General features: G+C 35.1%; 2 protein-coding genes and 1 long non-coding RNA gene across 5 annotated transcripts; all 3 read left to right on the top strand.

Moving 5' to 3' along the window:
- Positions 1-1067: 1067 nt before the first annotated feature.
- LOC148762227 (uncharacterized) lies at positions 1068-4187 on the top strand. The gene is made up of 4 exons (XR_016027049.1): positions 1068-1167; positions 2737-2802; positions 3533-3778; positions 3956-4187. It is a non-coding gene; the product is annotated as an uncharacterized LOC148762227 (long non-coding RNA).
- Positions 4188-5494: 1307 nt separating this feature from the next.
- Positions 5495-9491, top strand: LOC18596258 (putative disease resistance protein At1g58390). 2 transcript variants are annotated; one of them, XM_018123745.2, is made up of 3 exons: positions 5495-5887; positions 5954-8361; positions 8497-9491. In XM_018123745.2, the coding sequence occupies exons 1-3, from the start codon at positions 5686-5688 to the stop codon at positions 8500-8502; spliced, it is 2616 nt and encodes an 871-aa protein (XP_017979234.2). In that variant the 5' UTR covers positions 5495-5685; the 3' UTR covers positions 8503-9491. The 2 variants fall into 2 exon arrangements, with proteins under 2 accessions (XP_017979234.2, XP_017979233.2); XM_018123744.2 differs by having other exon boundaries at positions 5495-8361.
- Positions 9492-16282: 6791 nt separating this feature from the next.
- On the top strand, positions 16283-19260 carry LOC18596257 (uncharacterized). 2 transcript variants are annotated; one of them, XM_007024626.3, is made up of 3 exons: positions 16283-16462; positions 16893-18781; positions 18884-19260. In XM_007024626.3, exons 2-3 carry the CDS (start codon positions 16922-16924, stop codon positions 19082-19084), a joined length of 2061 nt encoding a protein of 686 aa, XP_007024688.3. In that variant the 5' UTR covers positions 16283-16462; positions 16893-16921; the 3' UTR covers positions 19085-19260. The 2 variants fall into 2 exon arrangements, with proteins under 2 accessions (XP_007024688.3, XP_007024687.3); XM_007024625.3 differs by having other exon boundaries at positions 16883-18781.
- The last annotated feature ends 24 nt before the right edge of the window (positions 19261-19284 follow it).

The following is a 19284-nucleotide window of genomic DNA, read 5'->3' as shown; positions in this document are numbered from 1 at the left end:
AGTCGATCTTCGCACCTTTCAACAAAAGATTGAAGAATTCCAAGCCAACCAATCAACGAGTATGTCAACAGATTGAGTGGGGGAAGATGTCATGAGCCAACCTTGTATTAGACTATGATAAGGTAAAGTTGTTTAAGGGATTGAGTCTTTTGTACTTGTAAAGGAAATATCCCTTTTTCAAACATTGTAATGACTCATAGTGACATCTCTAAAAATACTTGTTAGGTTTTTAAGGGGAAAGGCCCTTTAGGAAAGAAATGTCCTCATCTCAAGCGTTGTAATGGCTATTGGTAAAATATGTGAAAAATCTCGTAAACTCTTTATAAGGGTGAGCAATAGGCGGATTGTTGGGCTTTCTCACTAATCAAGATATGTTTGTAGAAACTCATCTAGGATTATCCTTGTAAAGCCCAACCTTATAAAATACTATTCATGACGTACATGTGATGATAGTATGATTGTATGCTAGGAGAGTCTCAAAAAATTTACAAAAGTTGGTATTGTACCTAGAGGTACAATAAAGTTGATTTAATCCTCGAACTAGATCAAATAGGAATTTTAAGGTGAGATTAAGATCGTCACAGTCCAAGGATGACTCAAAATGGTAATTTGGAGTTTGAGGATCAATTTGGAGTCGAATCAGAATTTTCACTATCTAGGGGGCAAAATGGTCATTTGCCACTTGGGGACAAAATGAGAATTTTAGAAAAGATTGTTTTGATCACATTTGACTTATTGGAGTATAATTTGACTTATTGGAATATGATTTGAGGTTTAGAAGTGAAAAATTTTAATTTCGGTATAATTTGGAGTAAAAGGGTAAAATGGTAATTTTACCACCCTAGGGGCAAAATTGTAATTTTCCACCATCAGGACATTTTTTCCAGCACATGGTCTTCCTTTATCTTCATCTTTGACCCTTGTCTAATCATGTGGTGGAGATAAAATGTTTAAATTTTAAAAATTTTAAAAATAGACCAATAAGAAAATGCCATGTGTCAAGCTTAAGATATTTTATTATTTAACTAAAAAATCAGCATAAATCAGCCCATTACTCTCCAAATATTCGGCCAAGCAAGGAAGAGAGAGAAAGAAAGGAAGAACAAACCCTAGGTGAGGAATTTCAAGAGAAAAAGTGTGGAAAATCAAGGAAAACAAGTGAAAAAGGTAAGATTTTTCTACTTAAGCTTGAAATCTATTTTCCTTAAGCATTTCTCTTTATTTTCCATGCTTAAATTGCTTGTTTTTATGGTGAATTGTTGGCTGATCAAAATGGGTTAGGAGAGAGAAAGTTGTTAGATTAATTTGATTTTAAGTTATGTTAGTGTTTTTAGTTAGTTTAGCATATTTAGAAACAAAACAACAAGAAAAGAATTTATTTTCTCCCACAACCATTAATGGCCGAATTTACCATGTATGAGTGAGGATGAGTTTGATTTTTATTCTAGGAGAATTGGTTAAGAAATGATGAATTATGAGCCTAGAAAAATAATGGAAATTTTCGGAGCAAAAATACGAATTTTTACCCATTAGAGGTATTTTCATAATTTGCTATCGAGATTGATAATTTGCACCACACTGAGGGACATTAAGTCAATTTGGGTGCAATTGAGGTATAAAAACTGAAAAAAATTAATTTGGGATTAAATTGGACGCGTTAGTAATTTAATTAGGTGATAAGACGAATTAGGCCAATACCGAGTTTAGATAGTTACCAGTGCATTTTTGCATTTCATATTATGCATTAATAGTCTAAATTAGTTTAATTTCAATTTAGTACCAATGTAGTGAATTTATCAAATTTGTACTATTTTAAGGTGGTGAGTCCTCCGATAAAGGCAAGAAAATTGCATCCGAGGACCAGTAGACAGAGTCGTCGAAAGTCTGCATTCTAGACATTGTGAGTAAACTTACTGTCATTTTAATTATGTAGGGTGGTTTTTAGATAATTTCATGAATTCTATGGAAAAAGAAATTTAAAAAGGTAAATTTTCATGTTTTATGAATAAATGTGTTTCAATGAAATTAAATTATAAATTGTTTTGAAATTAATAGTGATTTTGAAAAATAGAGTACACGGAGACTGTTAATTGTGGCAATTTGATTGTTTAAATTGATTGGCTTATGATAAATAGGGCATGATTGGCTAGTTGGCAATTGTATTGAAATGCGAATTATTTGATTGCCTTGAAAGACTGTGAATTATAAAATTGCCATATCATGTTATTGAGTTTTATTGTATGGTGGATTATATATATTAATTAATCACTGCAGTAGGGGGTTTCTGTGGACCAGCCTTTTAGAGGGGCACAGTAAACCCCATTATATTCTTACCTCGAACGGAGAGGCGCGTAGGGTATCTCCTGGGGTAAAGTTTAGAATTTACTTCACGCTAAACCACTACGTGAGGGGGAACTCAGCCAACGTCAAGGAACGGCTATGTTTTCAAAACAAAAACATGATTTATGTGAAATGTGAATTTTAATAGCCTTGGCTGTCTCGGTAGGATGCCTAGGCCAAGGTGTCCCTGAGAATGGATTTATAGCACAAGTCTAGTTTTTATGAAATTCATAAGCCTCTTTACATATTTTAAATGAAATGTATTCTTATGCTGTGACCCAGTTTACGATGATTTATTTTATTGTCTTAATATACTCAACTCTAGATATTTATGATAATGTCTGTTTATTCATTGAGATTTTATAATCTCACCACCCTCCTTTCCACCCATTTCAGGTTCAGTATAGGCTGTAGATAGCTGATCTCATCGAGGACTACAGTTGGATGTACATTTTCCAAACCGTAGGTTCACAGTCCTCTTTACTTTTTTTTATTCGGGGGCCCTCTTGTTATTGTAAATTAAATTAAATATTTTGGCTCGTTGTATTTCAGTATGTATAAATTTATTTAGCTTTTACGCTATAAAAATTATTCACGTATAACTCTATAAATATTGTTTTATAAGAAAATAGAATATTTTACTTAATATTTCTTTTATTTTCTTATTATATTCAAATAACTGTAATTTCGTTTTAAATGAAAATTTTAGACTTTTAAACTCATTTTGAATATGAATTATGTGTTTTGTACTTGTATATTATGTTTTAGCCAGTTTCGAAACTTTTGAAAAAAATGGTCAAAATACTCTTGTGAGACGAAAATTAATATTTTATTTATTTTTAGTTGAAAACAGTTTAAAATCTTTTAGAACACGATATTTGACAATGGTTGCTCACAAGGGAAATGAGAAACTGATAGTAAAGCTTTGCGGGGTTTCGGGTTGACATTTCGGGCAATGAGTGTCTACCGGAACACCGCAGCAATTGTCACGGGCTCGAGGGGAGTGCCGGGTCGTGACAGTCCTTATGGCCTGACATAGGGTGTCTTGGTCCCTTTGTACTCAATATTCATATTAATAAAACATTTTTTCTTTTTGTAGCTCAATGGTTACATATATGACATTCGGTATGCTCTATAATTTTGATGTGCATTGTCTTAGTTTGATTGGTTGCTATTATTGATGTTTGATCAGATACAACCGAGTATTGGTTGGCTTGCATGGAAACGTTTACTCAAGTGTCGCATGAACTATCGCATGCTTAGGCGAATGAGCGTAATTCGTGACATTGAGCATCTCCATCCAAGTTGAAGGTGGCTAATGACACTTTTTCCTTATCTAAAGTTTGGTGATATTCAAAGAATTTCTCCGCTCTGCAAATCCATCAGGTAGGATCATCTGTGCCACTATATTGAGGAAATTCGAGTTTCACAAATTTGGGTAAGTAATTGGTTCCCATAGATCCTTCTCTGCTAAATTGACCATTGTTAATTCTGCTTTGGTTGAAAGAACTCTCTACTGTTTCTTGATTTTGGACTGACTGAAGGTTATGAAACCTTGCATTCATGGCAGTAAACATCTCTTGTGTTTTCTGAAAAAGTCTCTCCTATCTTGCAGCAAGAAAGGAAACCTCTTTCTTAATACTGCTCATTCGCTACTCCTCCATCCCGGCTCTGATGCCAAAATGTTGATTGCAAAGGTAATGGATCTTGAAGCTGGACGGGAAACAGGAAGAAAAGAGTAGATATCGAGCATAACTTCTTACATCTACCTATTTTTGGCAAAGTAAGTAAACAAGTGGTTGCTTTGAGGGAGCCAAAAAACTTCCAAGTATCTGTAATTGAATAAAAAAGGGATACTTTTATTGCTTGAATACTTAACAATTTATAATTACTAGAGTGGTGCCCCGCTTCGTGCGGGTGTTGAATTTTTTATTAAAAATAAATTTAAATTACATAATATTATAAATAAAAATAATAATAATTAAAGAGAAATAATTTTAAATTTAAAAATATTATAAATAATATTTATAATTATAAATTAAAGATAATTATTTTAAAAAGTAATTATTTTTTAAAATATTTTCTCATCTCTTATTAAGCAAAATTTTTTATTTAAATAATTTTTTTGAAAACATTTGATTTTTTTTTATATTTTAATATATGCTAATGTTGATATAACCATATTTTGTTAATTACATGATTCTAATAGTGAAATCAAATTCATATTGAGAAAATATAATATTTTAAAAGTAATTATTGATAAGCTACATAATTGATACAATAAAATTATTAAAATAAAATGATTATTTTTTGAAAATCAAAATAAAATAAATATTAATTATACTTATTAATTTTTTTTTGTAGTTTTAACAATGAAATTTTCTAAATGATCTTCAATGTTAATTAATACTTTTTTATCTTATACTTTTATAATAATTTAGAATTAATTCACTTTGTGATGCCTATCATGTCTCATTAAAAATTAAAAATTTATTTTACTTCAAATTTGGATAAAATCCACAAATATCTATCCAAATATTTTTTTGAATATTTTATTTTATAAGAAATATATATATATATATATATATATTGTCTAAAGGGGACAATAATGTACACAGTAAATTTGTGTGTGAGCATTAAGAGAGAGATCAACCCCCACTTTTTAATGCAGCAAAAGACAGCAATCATTGACTAATGGCCAGAGTATTAAAAAAACAAAAAATAAAAAAACAAAAAAAAGAAAGGCCCACATCGTGTTCCAGGCTGGTAAACAACACTCTCTAATCACAACTCAATGCTGGCATGTGGCTAAACGAGAAAGCCCTCTTGGTTTCCTTTTATATTAAGTTATAGATTATTTTAACTGATTTTTCCTAATTTCTAACAACAAATAATAAATTTATTTCAAAAAATCTACAACGACTCCATTTATTTCTCAACAACTCAAGACTAGTCATACTGCTACTTGAACACGTGTCTTTTACTCTTTGAAAATATCTTCAAGATGCTAGCACGTGACATATCCATCCAGCAGATTTATTTCAAGGATCTGACGGTGAAGTTTCAACTTTTCTTCTCCACTTATCTTTAAGAAATGATTTTCACCTTTAATCATGAACTAATTTGACGCACATAGTCAGGCTGAGATTTCAACTTGCTGCTCTTTAAACAGACAGGCATCTTAGGTTGCCTATCCGTTGAAATGTTGAAAAGGGCAAAGGAAAATAATCCAACAAACGAATGTTGTCCACAATTAATCAAATCCAAAGGGTCAAAAACAATCAACAAAATAGAAGCAAATTCCCATCTTTATCCGTTGCTTGAGAGTTTTGCCTTATTCTTAGCATGTTCTTCTCCATGGATGCTGAAGTGGTAGTTTCTCTTCTCTCACAGAAACTGCAAAATCTTCTCCATGATGAAGCGATAGCCCTGACCCCAAAGGTGAAAGATCAAGTTCAGAGAACCACCCACCAGCTCAACTTGATCAGGCAGTTGCTGAAAGAAGCAGATCAGAAGAATCGAGCATTAACTGTTGAAATTAACAGCGGTAAGTGTACAACTCGTCTCTTGCGAGCTCTCTACTCTATGGATGATGCCATTGACAACTTTCTAGTCAGGAAAGCATTGCAGAGTCGGAAGCCTTTCACTTCTTTCTGTAACCGAGTTGTCTTCAACAAAGAGATGAAACAATTCATTTCCAAGACTGGAGACTTAATCAAAGATAAGCAACCATTGGATATTCAAGATGTTACTGATAACAATATCCCAGGCCCGAGCCAACACCAACGTTGGGCAAGAATATCTGATTTTTGTTTCGACGGTGAAAGTCACGTGGTTGGCCTTGAGGAACAAGTAAAGAATTTGGTTGCTCTTGTAGTCCAGGGGGCAGAGCAAGGGAACCAACCAGCAATTGTGTCGATGGTTGGCGAGGGAGGATCAGGCAAAACAGCCATAGCAAGAATCGTATACAACAGAGTGGACATCAAGCGGCATTTCACTAGCCGTGCATGGGTTCATGTTACGAAAGAGTTCAAAGTGAGAGATTTATTGGTTGACATGATTACCCAGCTTGATGAAAAGATTGCGAAAGAGCCATTACTGGAGGACGAATTAAAGTGGAGGCTCCCTAAACTTCTAGGACAAGGAAGATATCTAATTGTTGTTGACGATGTCGATGCTCCTGAATTTTGGGAAGCAATCAAGGAGGTCTTTCCACCCTTTTCCCACGGTGGTGTGGTGATTGTAACTACCCGAAAGGCGGGCCTGGCAGTGCCAGCTGGTTCAACTCTACAGGTACGTCCATTGAATGATGAAGAAAGCTGGGCTTTGTTCTTAAAGAAGCTAGACATAACTGAAGATAGATTACATAATTCTCAGTTAATGAAATTCAAGGGGCAAATCTTGAAATTATGTGGTGGTTTACCTCTAGCAATTGTCTTAATGGGTGGTTTGTTGTCTGCTAAAGAATTAACAGATAGCGAATGGTCAAGAGTGATCGAGCATGTGAATGCTATAGAAGGTATCTTGGCCTTAAGCTATCATGAATTGCCTTCTTACTTGAAGCCCTGCTTTCTTTACATGGGACTCTTTCCGAAAGCGATTGAGATCCCCATAAGGAGGTTGATTCATCTGTGGGTAGCTGAGGGTTTTGTCACATCCTTGTCTGACGGTGATATGGTTGAGGAGGATCTGGCAGAAATGTATTTTGAGGAACTAGTTTGTAGAAAAATGATTGAAGTGGTAAGATGGAGGTTAGATGGGAGCCCCAAAACATGTCGTTTGCCAAGCCTTGTCCATGATGTCTTCTCCTTAAAAGCAAGGGATATTGGATTTCTTCAGATCCACAATACGTCATTTTCAGCTAACACATCACAATTACCAGTCCGGAGACTTGCAACATATTCAAACATCCCTTTTTCAAAACTTCACGAAAGCCATTTACGTTCTTATGTATCTTTTAACACTTTAAAAGGAGGTATCCCTGCTGGAAATTCAAGCATGTTTTTAGACAAGATTATGAGTAAGGGAAACCTTGGAGTGTTTAGGGTGCTTGATCTTGAGGGTGTCTACAAACCTGAGCTTCCCAAGGCAATGGGCACTCTCTTGAACTTAAGGTACCTAGGCTTAAGATCCACTGTTATTAATTCACTTCCAGTCTCTATTGGCGTTTTGCAATGCCTGGAAACTTTGGATGTGAAGCACACCAACATAACCACTTTGCCTGATTCTTTTTGGAAGATTAGGGGCCTGCGCCATCTCTATCTGAATGGAATTTGTCTTGATTCTTTGGACGTGCTCTCAGCGGAGACTTTGAATAAGCTTCAAAGCTTATGTGGGTTGTCTATTAGCACCGAATCTTTAGTTGCAGAGACCTTGAGCAAGTTTAAATGCCTCAGAAAGTTGCAGTTGACATTCTATATCCCAAGAAGTATAAAAATTGATTGGACATCTCAACTGAACAAACTTCACTCTCTAAGGATAAGATCAATGAGAAAGTCTGGTGAGAGTGCACCCATCAAGTTAACGAGCTTCAAGGAGCAGCACAACCTGGTCAACTTGTATTTGTTTGGATCGTTACTAAGACCATTCAAATCCACAATATTTCCTCCAAACCTGAAAAGCCTCACTTTATCAAAGACAGTACTGGGCAAAGATCCAATGCTAGAGCTAGGAAAGCTGCCTCAGTTAAATATACTAAGGCTTTTCAGTTTTTCCTACATAGGGGAAGAAATGACTTGTGTCTCTGGAGCATTTCCTCAACTCCATGTCTTGAAACTGTGGCAACTGGGCAATTTTAGTAATTGGCTTGTGGAAGAAGGAGCCTTGCCTAGTCTCAGAGAATTAGAAATTAGGGACTGTAGAAGTCTCAAAACGCTGGATGCATTATACCAGCTGACCAGCTTGAGGGAATTGATACTTACTAATATGCCACCAGATTTTGCAGACTATGTTAGAGGCATTAATAGCACCGGCAGCGCTGTATTTATCAAAGAAAATCACTGGGAACCTTCTCCTCCGATGGTGAGTCTCCCTTGCCTTTGCTCATCTTACACATAAAACTGGACTAGTTTTATCCTAGATAAAAAAGAAAATACACTTTGATGTTGCACCATCTTTGCTTATCTTCTCTAGACTAATATTTGTTATTATACTCAGTTGTAGGAATGAGATCCTGGAGGCAAGAGTCAGGACAGAGTATATGCCCTTCCGCGAGAAAGACCATCACTCTAGGGAAATCATATTCTGCATCAATTTCATATTTTCTGAAATGTTACCATTTAAAAGTTGTGTAGCAAATCTACTTGCTCTATTTCATTGAGACTGGATTTCTGAAGCAACACAACAAAGGCCTCAATAACCTCATGCTTCATGCACTTGTATTTCTGCTATGTTAAAACTTTGCAGCAATTACTGGAATAATTTTTATTTGTTTATCAAAGTGAATATATACAGGTCAATTTCCTAGAATACTTGAATGACCATCTTAAATCAAACTTACAAGGTTGCTTAGCAATAGTCCTTGGAAGTCCAATTTTCATGAAGAATCCTAACTAGCTTTTGGTCTCTGGAAGGAAGAGAGAGGACAAGAACGGAGGTGGGACAGGGAGCAAATAGTAAAGTCATAAGTTCCTAACCTTTTCTCCGAGGCTAATCATTTTTGATTCGATAGAGCGACAAAGGTACTCAAGAAGCTAGTTGAACTTGAAACTTGGGCGATGTATCACAGGCTGTGTTATTGTAGAACACCATCATCTCCTACAGATCAGCAACAAATCTCCCATAAACGAGCAACAAATTACTCACCAAACCAGCAACAAATTACTCACCATACATGGCAGCAGATCAGCACCAAACCAGCAGCAATTCAGCAACAACATGGTAGCAGATCAGCACCAAATCAGCAGCAAATCAGCAACAGACATGGCAGCAGATCAGTAGCAAGAATAGCAGCATGTGTTGTAATATTTTTGTAAAGAGACGTTGCACCAATTTTGTGTATAAATCCTGTAATCTCTCCCCTATAATCTCTCTCTATTGTTAGACAAAGTTTTCTTATATAACATAGTTTGTAACCTATTTAAAGAGGGGAGAACCAACTAAGTTCTCAAGCAGAAAAAATACAGAAACTTATACATTTGTTTTCCTCTTCCTTTCTTGTCTACTATGTCTCTCAACTTCTTTCTCTCCCTCTCCTTTTTTCTTTAAGTTTCTTCATGGTATCAGGGCAATTTTTTCTGGGTGAATTTTGATTGCTTTTTCTTCTGCATTGTTCTTTTCTAAGTTTTTTCTGTCTTGATAACTTCCTACCATACGTAAGCTGCAATTTTCTGTTTCTTATATCTTCTTTTTTAATTTTTTTCCTTCTTATCATTCTATCATTCTAAACTTATTTTATTTGTTCTTTTCTTATCTCATAATTCTATCATTGTACTATTTCTAATAAATTTCTTCTAAATTTTATTTCTACTCAATCTCAATCTCTTTCTCTTCTAAAATTTTACTATCATTGCACTTCTATTTTTTTTTATTGTTCTTACTATTACATTTTATCAGATCTCTTCTATTATTTTGTTTTTGGACTTTTAACATCATCACCACTTCTTTTTTTTTTTTCTCCTATCCAGCGTATTTTTTTTCACCACATATCTATTTTTTTTTACTGTTTTGATAATTTACTTGTTCTCCATGTTCCCTCAATGGCCTCATCTATTCAATACCTTTACCCTTCAACATTGAATGTAGGGAATTTTGTTTCTATTCATCTCAATCAGACAAACTTTCTTTTTGGAAGACTCAAGTCAAGGGATTAGTTGAAAGCCAAGACATGCTTGGTTTTCTTGATGGTAAATATATCATGCTTGACCAAACTAATCCAGAATATATACTTTGAAAAAAATCAGATTCTCTCTTGCGAGGTTGGATAACAAGTACATTATTTGAAAAAGTGCTTGGGTTGGTCATCGGACTAGAAACATCACTAGATGTGTGAAATGCCTTAGTGGATGCTTTTGCTCAAGAATCACAAGAAAGGGAGTTTTATCTTTTACAAACTCTACAAACTCATAGTAAGGATAATCTCTCCATTCTCAACTACATCAGAAAATTCAAAGCAATCTGTGATGACTTGGCTGCTATTGGAAAACCAGTAAGTGATCGAACCAAAGTGTTTCAATTACTCAGGGGTCTTGGTCATGGATATGAGTCATTTGTAACAACTATGATAAAACTTCCAATACCATCATTTTGTGAAATTGTTCCCCTACTTCAAGGACATGAGACAATGAAATCTGTCAACTCTCCTGATAGTTTTGGTTCTTTAAATCAAAACATGACTTTTGTTAGCCAACGTTCTCCACATCCATCTAGTAGAAGGACTTACAACAATAGATCTCGATAGCCACAGATTAGTTTCTCATCTCAAGGTAAAGGTTTTCCCCAATCTACTCATTCACATGTTAAGGATGGCATTTTAGGTGCAAAACCCTTAACAATTACACTAATTCTCTCTACCAAGCAAGACTAAGATACTCAAGCCTACTGTCAAATCTGCAACAAACCAAGACATACTGCTCTTAATTGCTGGCAACGCTTCAATCAACTTTATCAACCTGAAATTCCCTCACAAGCTCTAGCGGCCATCACTATATCAGATATTCAAGATGAAACCTGGCACCCAAACACTGGCGCCTTGTATCGTATGACTTCTGACATTGGTAAGCTAAATAATTTCAATTCATATCATGGACCTGACAAAATTATGGTAGGTAATGGACACATGCTAGACATTACTCACATAAAATCTGCATCACTTAAAATTGAAAAAAATAATTTACATTTAAATAATGTTCTTATTGTACCTCAAATTAAGAAAATTTATTATCTGTTAGTCAATTAACCTCTGATTATCCTTATACTTGTACATTCTCATCTAATGGATTTGAGATAAAAGACAAGGAGACAAAGCAGGTCATAGCAATCGAAAATAGAAGTGGAGGACTTTATGCCTTGCAACCAGATTGCAGTTCAACAACAACAGCATTGTTCTCTAATAGATTTCGAACTGCTTCAGCTGAAGTTTGGCATGCAAGGCTAGGACATCCTCAAATGATCGTTATTGATATGCTCAAACATTAAAATTTAATCTCCAGTAAAACTAATTCTAGCAATAAAGAACATGTTTGCTCTAGTTGTCAAATGGCCAAAGCATGTAGGCTACCATTTGCAAGTAGAAAGGATTTTAGTAAGGAACCTTTTTTAATCATTCATTGTGACTTGTGGGGAAAAGCACCAATTGCTTTGTATAATCATTTTAATTATTATGTTATTTTTATTAATGAATGCACAAGGTTTACATGGTATTTTCCCTTAAAGAATAAATCTGACTTTTTTCAATGTTTTATTGAGTTCCATAAATATGTTGAAAACCAATTTGAAAAAAAGATCAAAGTGTTTCAATCTGATGGTGGGGGAGAACTTATAGATGCCAGGTTTAATGCCTATTTATCTAAGTTTGGCATTAAACACCAAATGTCTTGTCTTAATACATCACCACAAAATGGGATTGCAGAAAGAAAACATAGGAACATAACTGAATTAGGCTTAACTATGATGTTTCATGGAGGAATTCCCAAATACTTGTGGAATGAGGCTTTTGGAACTGCAGTTTGGTTAATTAATAGACAACCATCCAGAATATTACAATGGAATAGCCTATTTGAGCTTTTATACAATAGAAAACTTGACTATTCATCCTTGAGAGTCTTTGGTTATCGTTGCTTCTCTTATTTAAGACCCTACAACAAAACCAAACTTGACCCTCACTCCTTGCCATGTGTATTTGTTGGATACCGTGAAATATATAAAGGATATAAGTGTTATTATCCTTCAACAAAAAGAATGTATATATCTCGGCATGTAGTTTTTGATGAAGAAACATATTCTTTTCAAGAAACTACTAAGTTATTCTCTAACAATTGGACTATTAATGAAGTTACTTCTTTTAGTGAGTGGTATGCAGGTACTACAAACTCCATCACAACGCCAGCAACAAAATCTCATTCTAGATCCTTACCAGTTGTTTATGAGCAAGACCAACAGACTAGTCTTGAAGAAAACACCATGGAACCTCCTTCCTCTATCTAGACACTTAAACTAGTTTCATCTTGAGTCCTCACTAGATATAATCCCATTATCTAATTTTATACAATCTGACCAAAACATGCTAACCACAGGAGAGTCTTTAAATCCACAACAACCCCTTTCTACCCATGAGAGCCCTTTAAACCAACTTAACCATGAACTTCCTTCACTGTCTAACTCTAACGAATCTCCCTCACTTACAACTCAGTCTCCATCATGCTCTTAAACAAAATCACATACAATGACCACTAGGTCTAAAAGTGACATTGTCAAACCAAATCCCAAATATGCATCTTTAGCATACACATTCCTAGCTCACATACCTCCTGAACCTAAAACACTTAAAACTGCTCTTCAACATCTAACATGGCTAGCAACAATGCAAAAAGAGATTGTAGCACTTCATGCTAATAAAACTTCGGAACTTGTTGCATGAAAATCTGATATGAATGTCATTGGAAGTAAATGGGTTTACAAGACAAAACTTAAGTCAAATGGCGCTTTAGAAAGATTGAAGGCTCGATTGGTGGCAAAAGGATACTCCCAAGTACAAGGCTTAGATTTTTCAGAGACATTTTTTCCTGTCGTTAAACTAGCTACTATCAGAGTTGTTCTCACTATTGCTCTAGCACATAATTGGGATATAAGACAATTAGATGTGAAGAATGCCTTCCTTCATGGCACCATCTCTGAAACTGTCTATCTTGAGCAACCACTTGGATTTCAAGACACTAGTAGACCTGATCATGTCTGCAGACTAAAGAAGGCATTATATGGTCTCCGTCAAGCTCCACGTGCTTGGTTTGATCGTTTTAGCTTATTCCTTCTTTCAATTGGTTTTTCTTGCAGTACTGCAGATTCCTCACTCTTTATTAGACATAGCACACACAACATCATCTATCTATTTGTATATGTTGATGACATTCTTCTCACAAGTAGTGACACAAACTCTTTACATGATTTTATTCAAACATTAAATAAAGAATTTTCAATGAAAGATCTTGGATTCATTCATTACTTTCTTGGTATAGAAGTTCATAAGTTTCCTCAAGGTCTTTTTCTCAATCAAACCAAATATGCTACTGATCTTCTAACCAAAGCCCAAATGCTTGATTGTAAATTAATCTCTACCACACTGCCATCAAAACATCTCCTTCCCACCACTGACTTTTTTGAAGATCACCATCTCTATCAAAGCATTGTTGGTGGCTTACAATATTTAACGTTAACTAGACCAGATATTACCTTTAGTGTTAATTATGTCTCTTAATTTATGCATTCACCCTTTAAATACCACTTTCAACTTGTTAAAAGAATTCTTAGATATGTTAAGGGCACTATGTCATTTGGTATTCAACTAATATCTCAAAATCCTTTAGTTTTTTGTGCTTATTCAGATGCAGATTGGGCAGGATGTCCTTCCACACGACGATCCACCACTGGCTTTTGCACCTTTCTTAGTGGTAATTGCATTTCCTAGAGTTCCAAAAAGCAATCTACTGTGGCTTGATCTAGTGCTGAAGCTGAATATCAAGCTTTAGCCTCGACGGCAGCAGAACTCAGCTGGTTATCCTACCTACTGCGTGATCTTGGTCTTTATATGGCTCACCCAGCCTTACTTTTCTGTGACAACTTATCTACCCTTCATCTCACTATTAATCCCATGTTTCATGCTCGAACAAAACATACAGAGATTGACTATCATTTTGTTCGAGAAAAGGTGGCCTTAGGATCTCTTGAAACCAAGTTTATTCCTTCCAAGCTACAAGTAGCAGACGTTCTCACTAAGGCATTACCTCGGAACACTTTTGAAGCATTTCGTGGCAAACTTGGACTATGGTCTCCATCCATGTCAAGTTTGAGGGGGAGTGTAGAACACCATCATCTCCTACAGATCAGCAATAAATCTCCGATAAACCAGCAACAAATTACTCACCAAACCAGCAGTAATTCAGCAACAAACATGGCCACAGATTAGCACCAAACCAACAACAAATCAGCAACAAACATGGCAGCAAATCAACATCAAACCAACATTAATTCAGCAACAAACATGGTAGCAGATCAGCACCAAACCAGCAGCAAATCAGCAACAGACATGGCAGCAGATCAGCAGCAAGAATAGCAGCATGTGTTGTAATATTCTTGTAAAGAGACGTTGCACCAATTTTGTGTATAAATCCTGTAATCTCTCCCTATTGTTAGACAAAGTTTCCTTATATAACATAATTTGTAACCTATTTAAAGAGAGGAGAACCAACTAAGTTCTCAAGTAGAAAAAATACAGAAACTTATACGTTTGTTTTCCTCTTCCTTTCTTGTCTACTATCTCTCTTAACTTCTTTCTCTCCCTCTCCTTTTTTCTTAAAGTTTCTTCAGTTATACCATGATGTAAGATAAGAATTTTTAGTTGTGGCTAGGAGAAGCGCATCCACACCACATCAAACAACAACATGTAAACAACTATATCTAATATGGCTTAATTCAATCTCGTTCATGTTCATAGATGAAGAGACAATTCATTGCCAAAAAAAAAAAGAAATTATAAAAATAAGAAGGATATATAGCTCTTAAACCAACGAAGCAACAACTAAATGTAAGCCATGGAAGGTTCACTTTTATTTCATTGTTTTTAGGGTATGAATAAAAACTTGTCAGTTAAAATTCTACTATACAAGTATATATATCAAATAAATAGTATATAAGCAAGTAAAGTATTGATTTCACATAAAATTGATCTAAAATTTTATTAAGTACTAAAATTAGAACAATTTAATTTTATTCAAATAATTAAAATCTGAATTCTAATTAAACTAAAAATTACTCAACTAAAACTAATTTAATTAAAAATTAAAGTAACAAGATAATTGGGTAAAAAGCAAATCAAACAACCCTAAGATTACAATATCCCTCACACTTAATCTGAATCTCATCGCTTTTCCTTAACTTATTTCAATAAGTTGAATTGCTAACCTAGAGTCCTCAATTATTTATAAAGGTCTCTCGACTCATCTTATTAAAATATTTGTTTTAATCAAAATACTTTATCTCTGTATGAATTGAAATTAAAATAGACTCATAAGTTTAGGCTCTAATTCTAGCTATATATGGCATATAGATATATCCCTATCCTATACATAAATCAATCAATATGATCAAATATTATCCCAATTTTAGTCTATACTAAACTCTATTTTTCAAGTTTGTTTAGATTCCTAAATCAATTTAATTGGTGATCAGACAATTAAAAACATTAAGTACAAATTAGAATAAACAATTCAAATCTCATTAAAGATAAGTAAGAAAGAGATTAAAAATTTAGATTACATATGAATTCAATTACAATCTTAGAAGAAGAAAATTAGCTACTCATAATTATAAAGACAAATAACATTATATAAATTTCAACCATTGAGAGTAACAAGAAAAATAAAAAGTAAGGAAGAAAACAAAATGATTAATTACAGTTGACTTTTATAAGTTTCTATCTCAACTTTCAGCCTCTTGAATTTTTAAAAGTTGTCTCCTCTAATTTCTTTTAAAATATCCTAACTCACTTAAAAATAAATTAATTATAAAAATAATTAAATTATAATTAAAAATAATTAAATTATAATTAAAAATAATTAAATTATAATTAAAAATAATTAAATTATAATTAAAAATTAAAGACTTAATTAATATTTAATAATAAAATTAAAATAGAATTGTCGGGTATTGCATACTTTTTCCTTTTCCAGTCAATGTAGAAAAGAACATATATTATATAAATTTATCAAACATTAAGTCAAAGGCAAGCAAGTGTGATCATTGTTTACATAATTTCCCAGTGCACCCTTGCACATGGACCCGCAGTTATCTTTTTTTTCTTACACTCTCTCTTCCTCTGGAGATTTAGCTTAGAATTCCCGGTGCCACTTTGAGGAGGGGCGTGAGCATTGATGATTAGACCAGAAAGCAGTGTCAGCAGTGATTCCCACAGGTACCTAATCTTCTCTTCATATTACCTTCTAATTGCGCTTCTGACTTGAGCTAACTTTTTGAATGCATCCTCAGCCATCATCAAGAAAGAAACATCTATTCTTGGTTGCTTCTTTGTTTCTATGTGTTGGTTTGTTGAACTTGTCATAATGTGTTCTATTCTTACTTCTTAGGCTGGTTGGAGCAATTCTTTGTTTTCTGTTATTTAAGGTCAATGATTTGCTAATTGATGAACAAAATACAATGCTTAATGAGAAATAGTATCACTGTATCACTCATAGGGGAGCATTTCATACCAATTTAACCTAGAAATCCTTGTTTCAATAGTTAGTTCAGTCTACCCACCCACCAAAGCCTCAGTCATCTTCCCTTCTGATAAGATGTTACATTTTTAGGTTAATCTAATGTTTATAAATATTAGTTGTTAGCAGATTGACTTGCAAAGAATAAGAGGAAAATAATGAAGGCACTCGTTCAAATTTTAAAAGAATTATGGAAGGACTGGCAGCTACGAGGGCTGGTTCTATTTAGCCTCTTCTTTCAGACAATACTCATTGTCATGGGCAATCGCAGAAAGTATAGTTACCAGCTTTTGGTCAGATTTGCTGTATGGGTGGCTTACTTAGCTGCAGACACTGTGGCAACAATGGCCCTTGGAATTATCTCAAAGGACCTGGGAGATACTAGTGATAATGGTGAACAGGATGCCAACATTGAACTACATGTATTTTGGACACCATTTCTGTTGTTACATTTGGGTGGCCCTGACACCATCACTGCGTACTCCTTAGAAGACAATGAGTTGTGGTTGAGGCAGCTGCTTGGGATGGCTCTCCAAACAGGAGTCGCATTCTACACCTTCCTCATGGCATGGAGAGGCTCTCACCTTTCAATTCTGTCCACTTTAATGGTCTTTGTAGGCCTCAGCAAGTATGTAGAAAGGACCTGGGTCCTACGTTCCGCAAGCAGCGAACAGATGAAAGGTTCCATGCTTGCTCGTCGTGATCTTCCAGGCCCCACTAACCCAAATTTGCTTAAGGAGTACAATGTGAAAAAAGAAGAGGGATATATATGTAATACAAACAGAGTAATTGATATTCAGCTGCCTATGGAGGCCTTTGCCATTGAAGACAATTCCATCTCCAAAACCAATGAATTGCTTAAAGCTTACGGACTACTTCAGATATTCAAGCGTATTTTTGTGAATCTCCTACTTAGTTCTCGGGATCGAGACACCAGCCTTGTGGTGTTTCAGAATCTGTCCTTCCAAAAGGCTTTTGAAGTAGTTGAAATGGAGCTTGCATTCATGTTTGATTTGCTCTACACAAAAGCGTCAGTGGTCTATTCTCGATGGGGCCTTAGCTTGCGTTGCATCAATTTATCACTTACCTGCATTGTATTAGTCCTTTTCTCTTTGGCTGATGATAAGCACAAGTATAAAAAGGCTGACCTTGTCATAACCTTCCTATTGCTGGTAGTGGCTATTGTGCTTGACATATATGCAGCACTGGTCATTCTTTTCTCAGATTGGACTGTTGTGTGGTTGAGCTTGCTTAAAAAGACGTCTGTCTTGAGAGCCATTACTTCTGTCCGATTATTTAGCAATCCTAGGTGGTCAAATTCCATGGCTCAATACAATCTGCTAAGCTTTGCGCTTAGAGAAAAACCAATGATTTACGATCCAATCCTAAGTCAAGTAAAACCCCACTTTCTCCATAGAATTCTGAAACTCTTCAAGTTCTTAGGCTTTGTGCAAAAGCAAGAAAAGGAGAGATATGTAACTAAGGAGGTGATATCCAACAGCTTAAAGGAATGGATATTCAAGTATCTCAAGGAGAGACTTAAAGCTAAAGCAACAGTCTATGACACGCAGGAGGCAGGCAGACAAATATTTGCGGTGGAAATTTATGGTCACGGTGAGCTCAAATGGAGTGTGGAGAAAGGATTTGATGAGAGAATTCTGACATGGCACATTGCTACCGACATCTGCTACTACTTGGAGGAAACTATAGAGACCACTAAATCGAAGCGTGAAATCAGCATTCTCATGTCAAGGTATATGCTGCATTTGCTTGTTAACTATCCTTCCATGTTACCAGCTGGGCTTGGTGATATTCTAATTGAAGACACTTGCGCCGAAGTCATTGATTTTTGCAATACACCAGAGCCACACAAAGACAAAACCGATGTATATGATAAGTTGGTTAAAGCTGCTGTGGGATTAGAATTGCTCGGAACGAGGTATAGAGCAGGGAAATCTATGTTATCTGATGGAAGGGGGCTTGCTAGAAGTTTGAATGAAATATCAAATAAAGAAGAGGTAACAAAACTAATCCCTTCTTATTCTTCTTCACTCCCTACTCTCCCCCTCCTGGAGCTCAAGATCACATTTGTGAATTTATTACTACCATGTTAATGGCAGAAATGGAGCTTAATTGCTGATACTTGGGTGGAAATGCTTGCTCATGCTGCAAGTCATTGCGAAGGAAGTCAGCACAGGCAACATCTCAGGCGAGGAGGACAGCTTCTAACCCATGTGTGGCTTCTGATGGCACACTTGGGCTTAACTGATCACTTCCAAATACCACAACCGCGTGACATTACCAGGCTGACTGCCAAATAGCCTACCAAGTGACTCTGTACAGTAGTATAGGGTAGTTAACATTAAGGTTGCAGCTTGCTTCTTGTTGTAATAAGTGTTTGAAGCTCTTTTTTCCTTTCTTCTTGGCATTGGGGTGGCGCCTCATATCCCAAAGAATGAATTAAATTTTCTCATAAACAAATAATCTTTTCCTCTTATGTCTTCTTCTTGACCAGAGAATT

The sequence above is a fragment of the Theobroma cacao genome, chromosome 6 (genome assembly GCF_053813885.1).
Source record: "Theobroma cacao isolate CCN51 chromosome 6, ASM5381388v1, whole genome shotgun sequence".
Taxonomy (NCBI): Eukaryota; Viridiplantae; Streptophyta; class Magnoliopsida; order Malvales; family Malvaceae; genus Theobroma; species Theobroma cacao.
The sequence above is the reverse complement of the archived record's forward strand: the minus strand, read 5'-3'. Positions and strand labels throughout refer to the sequence as shown.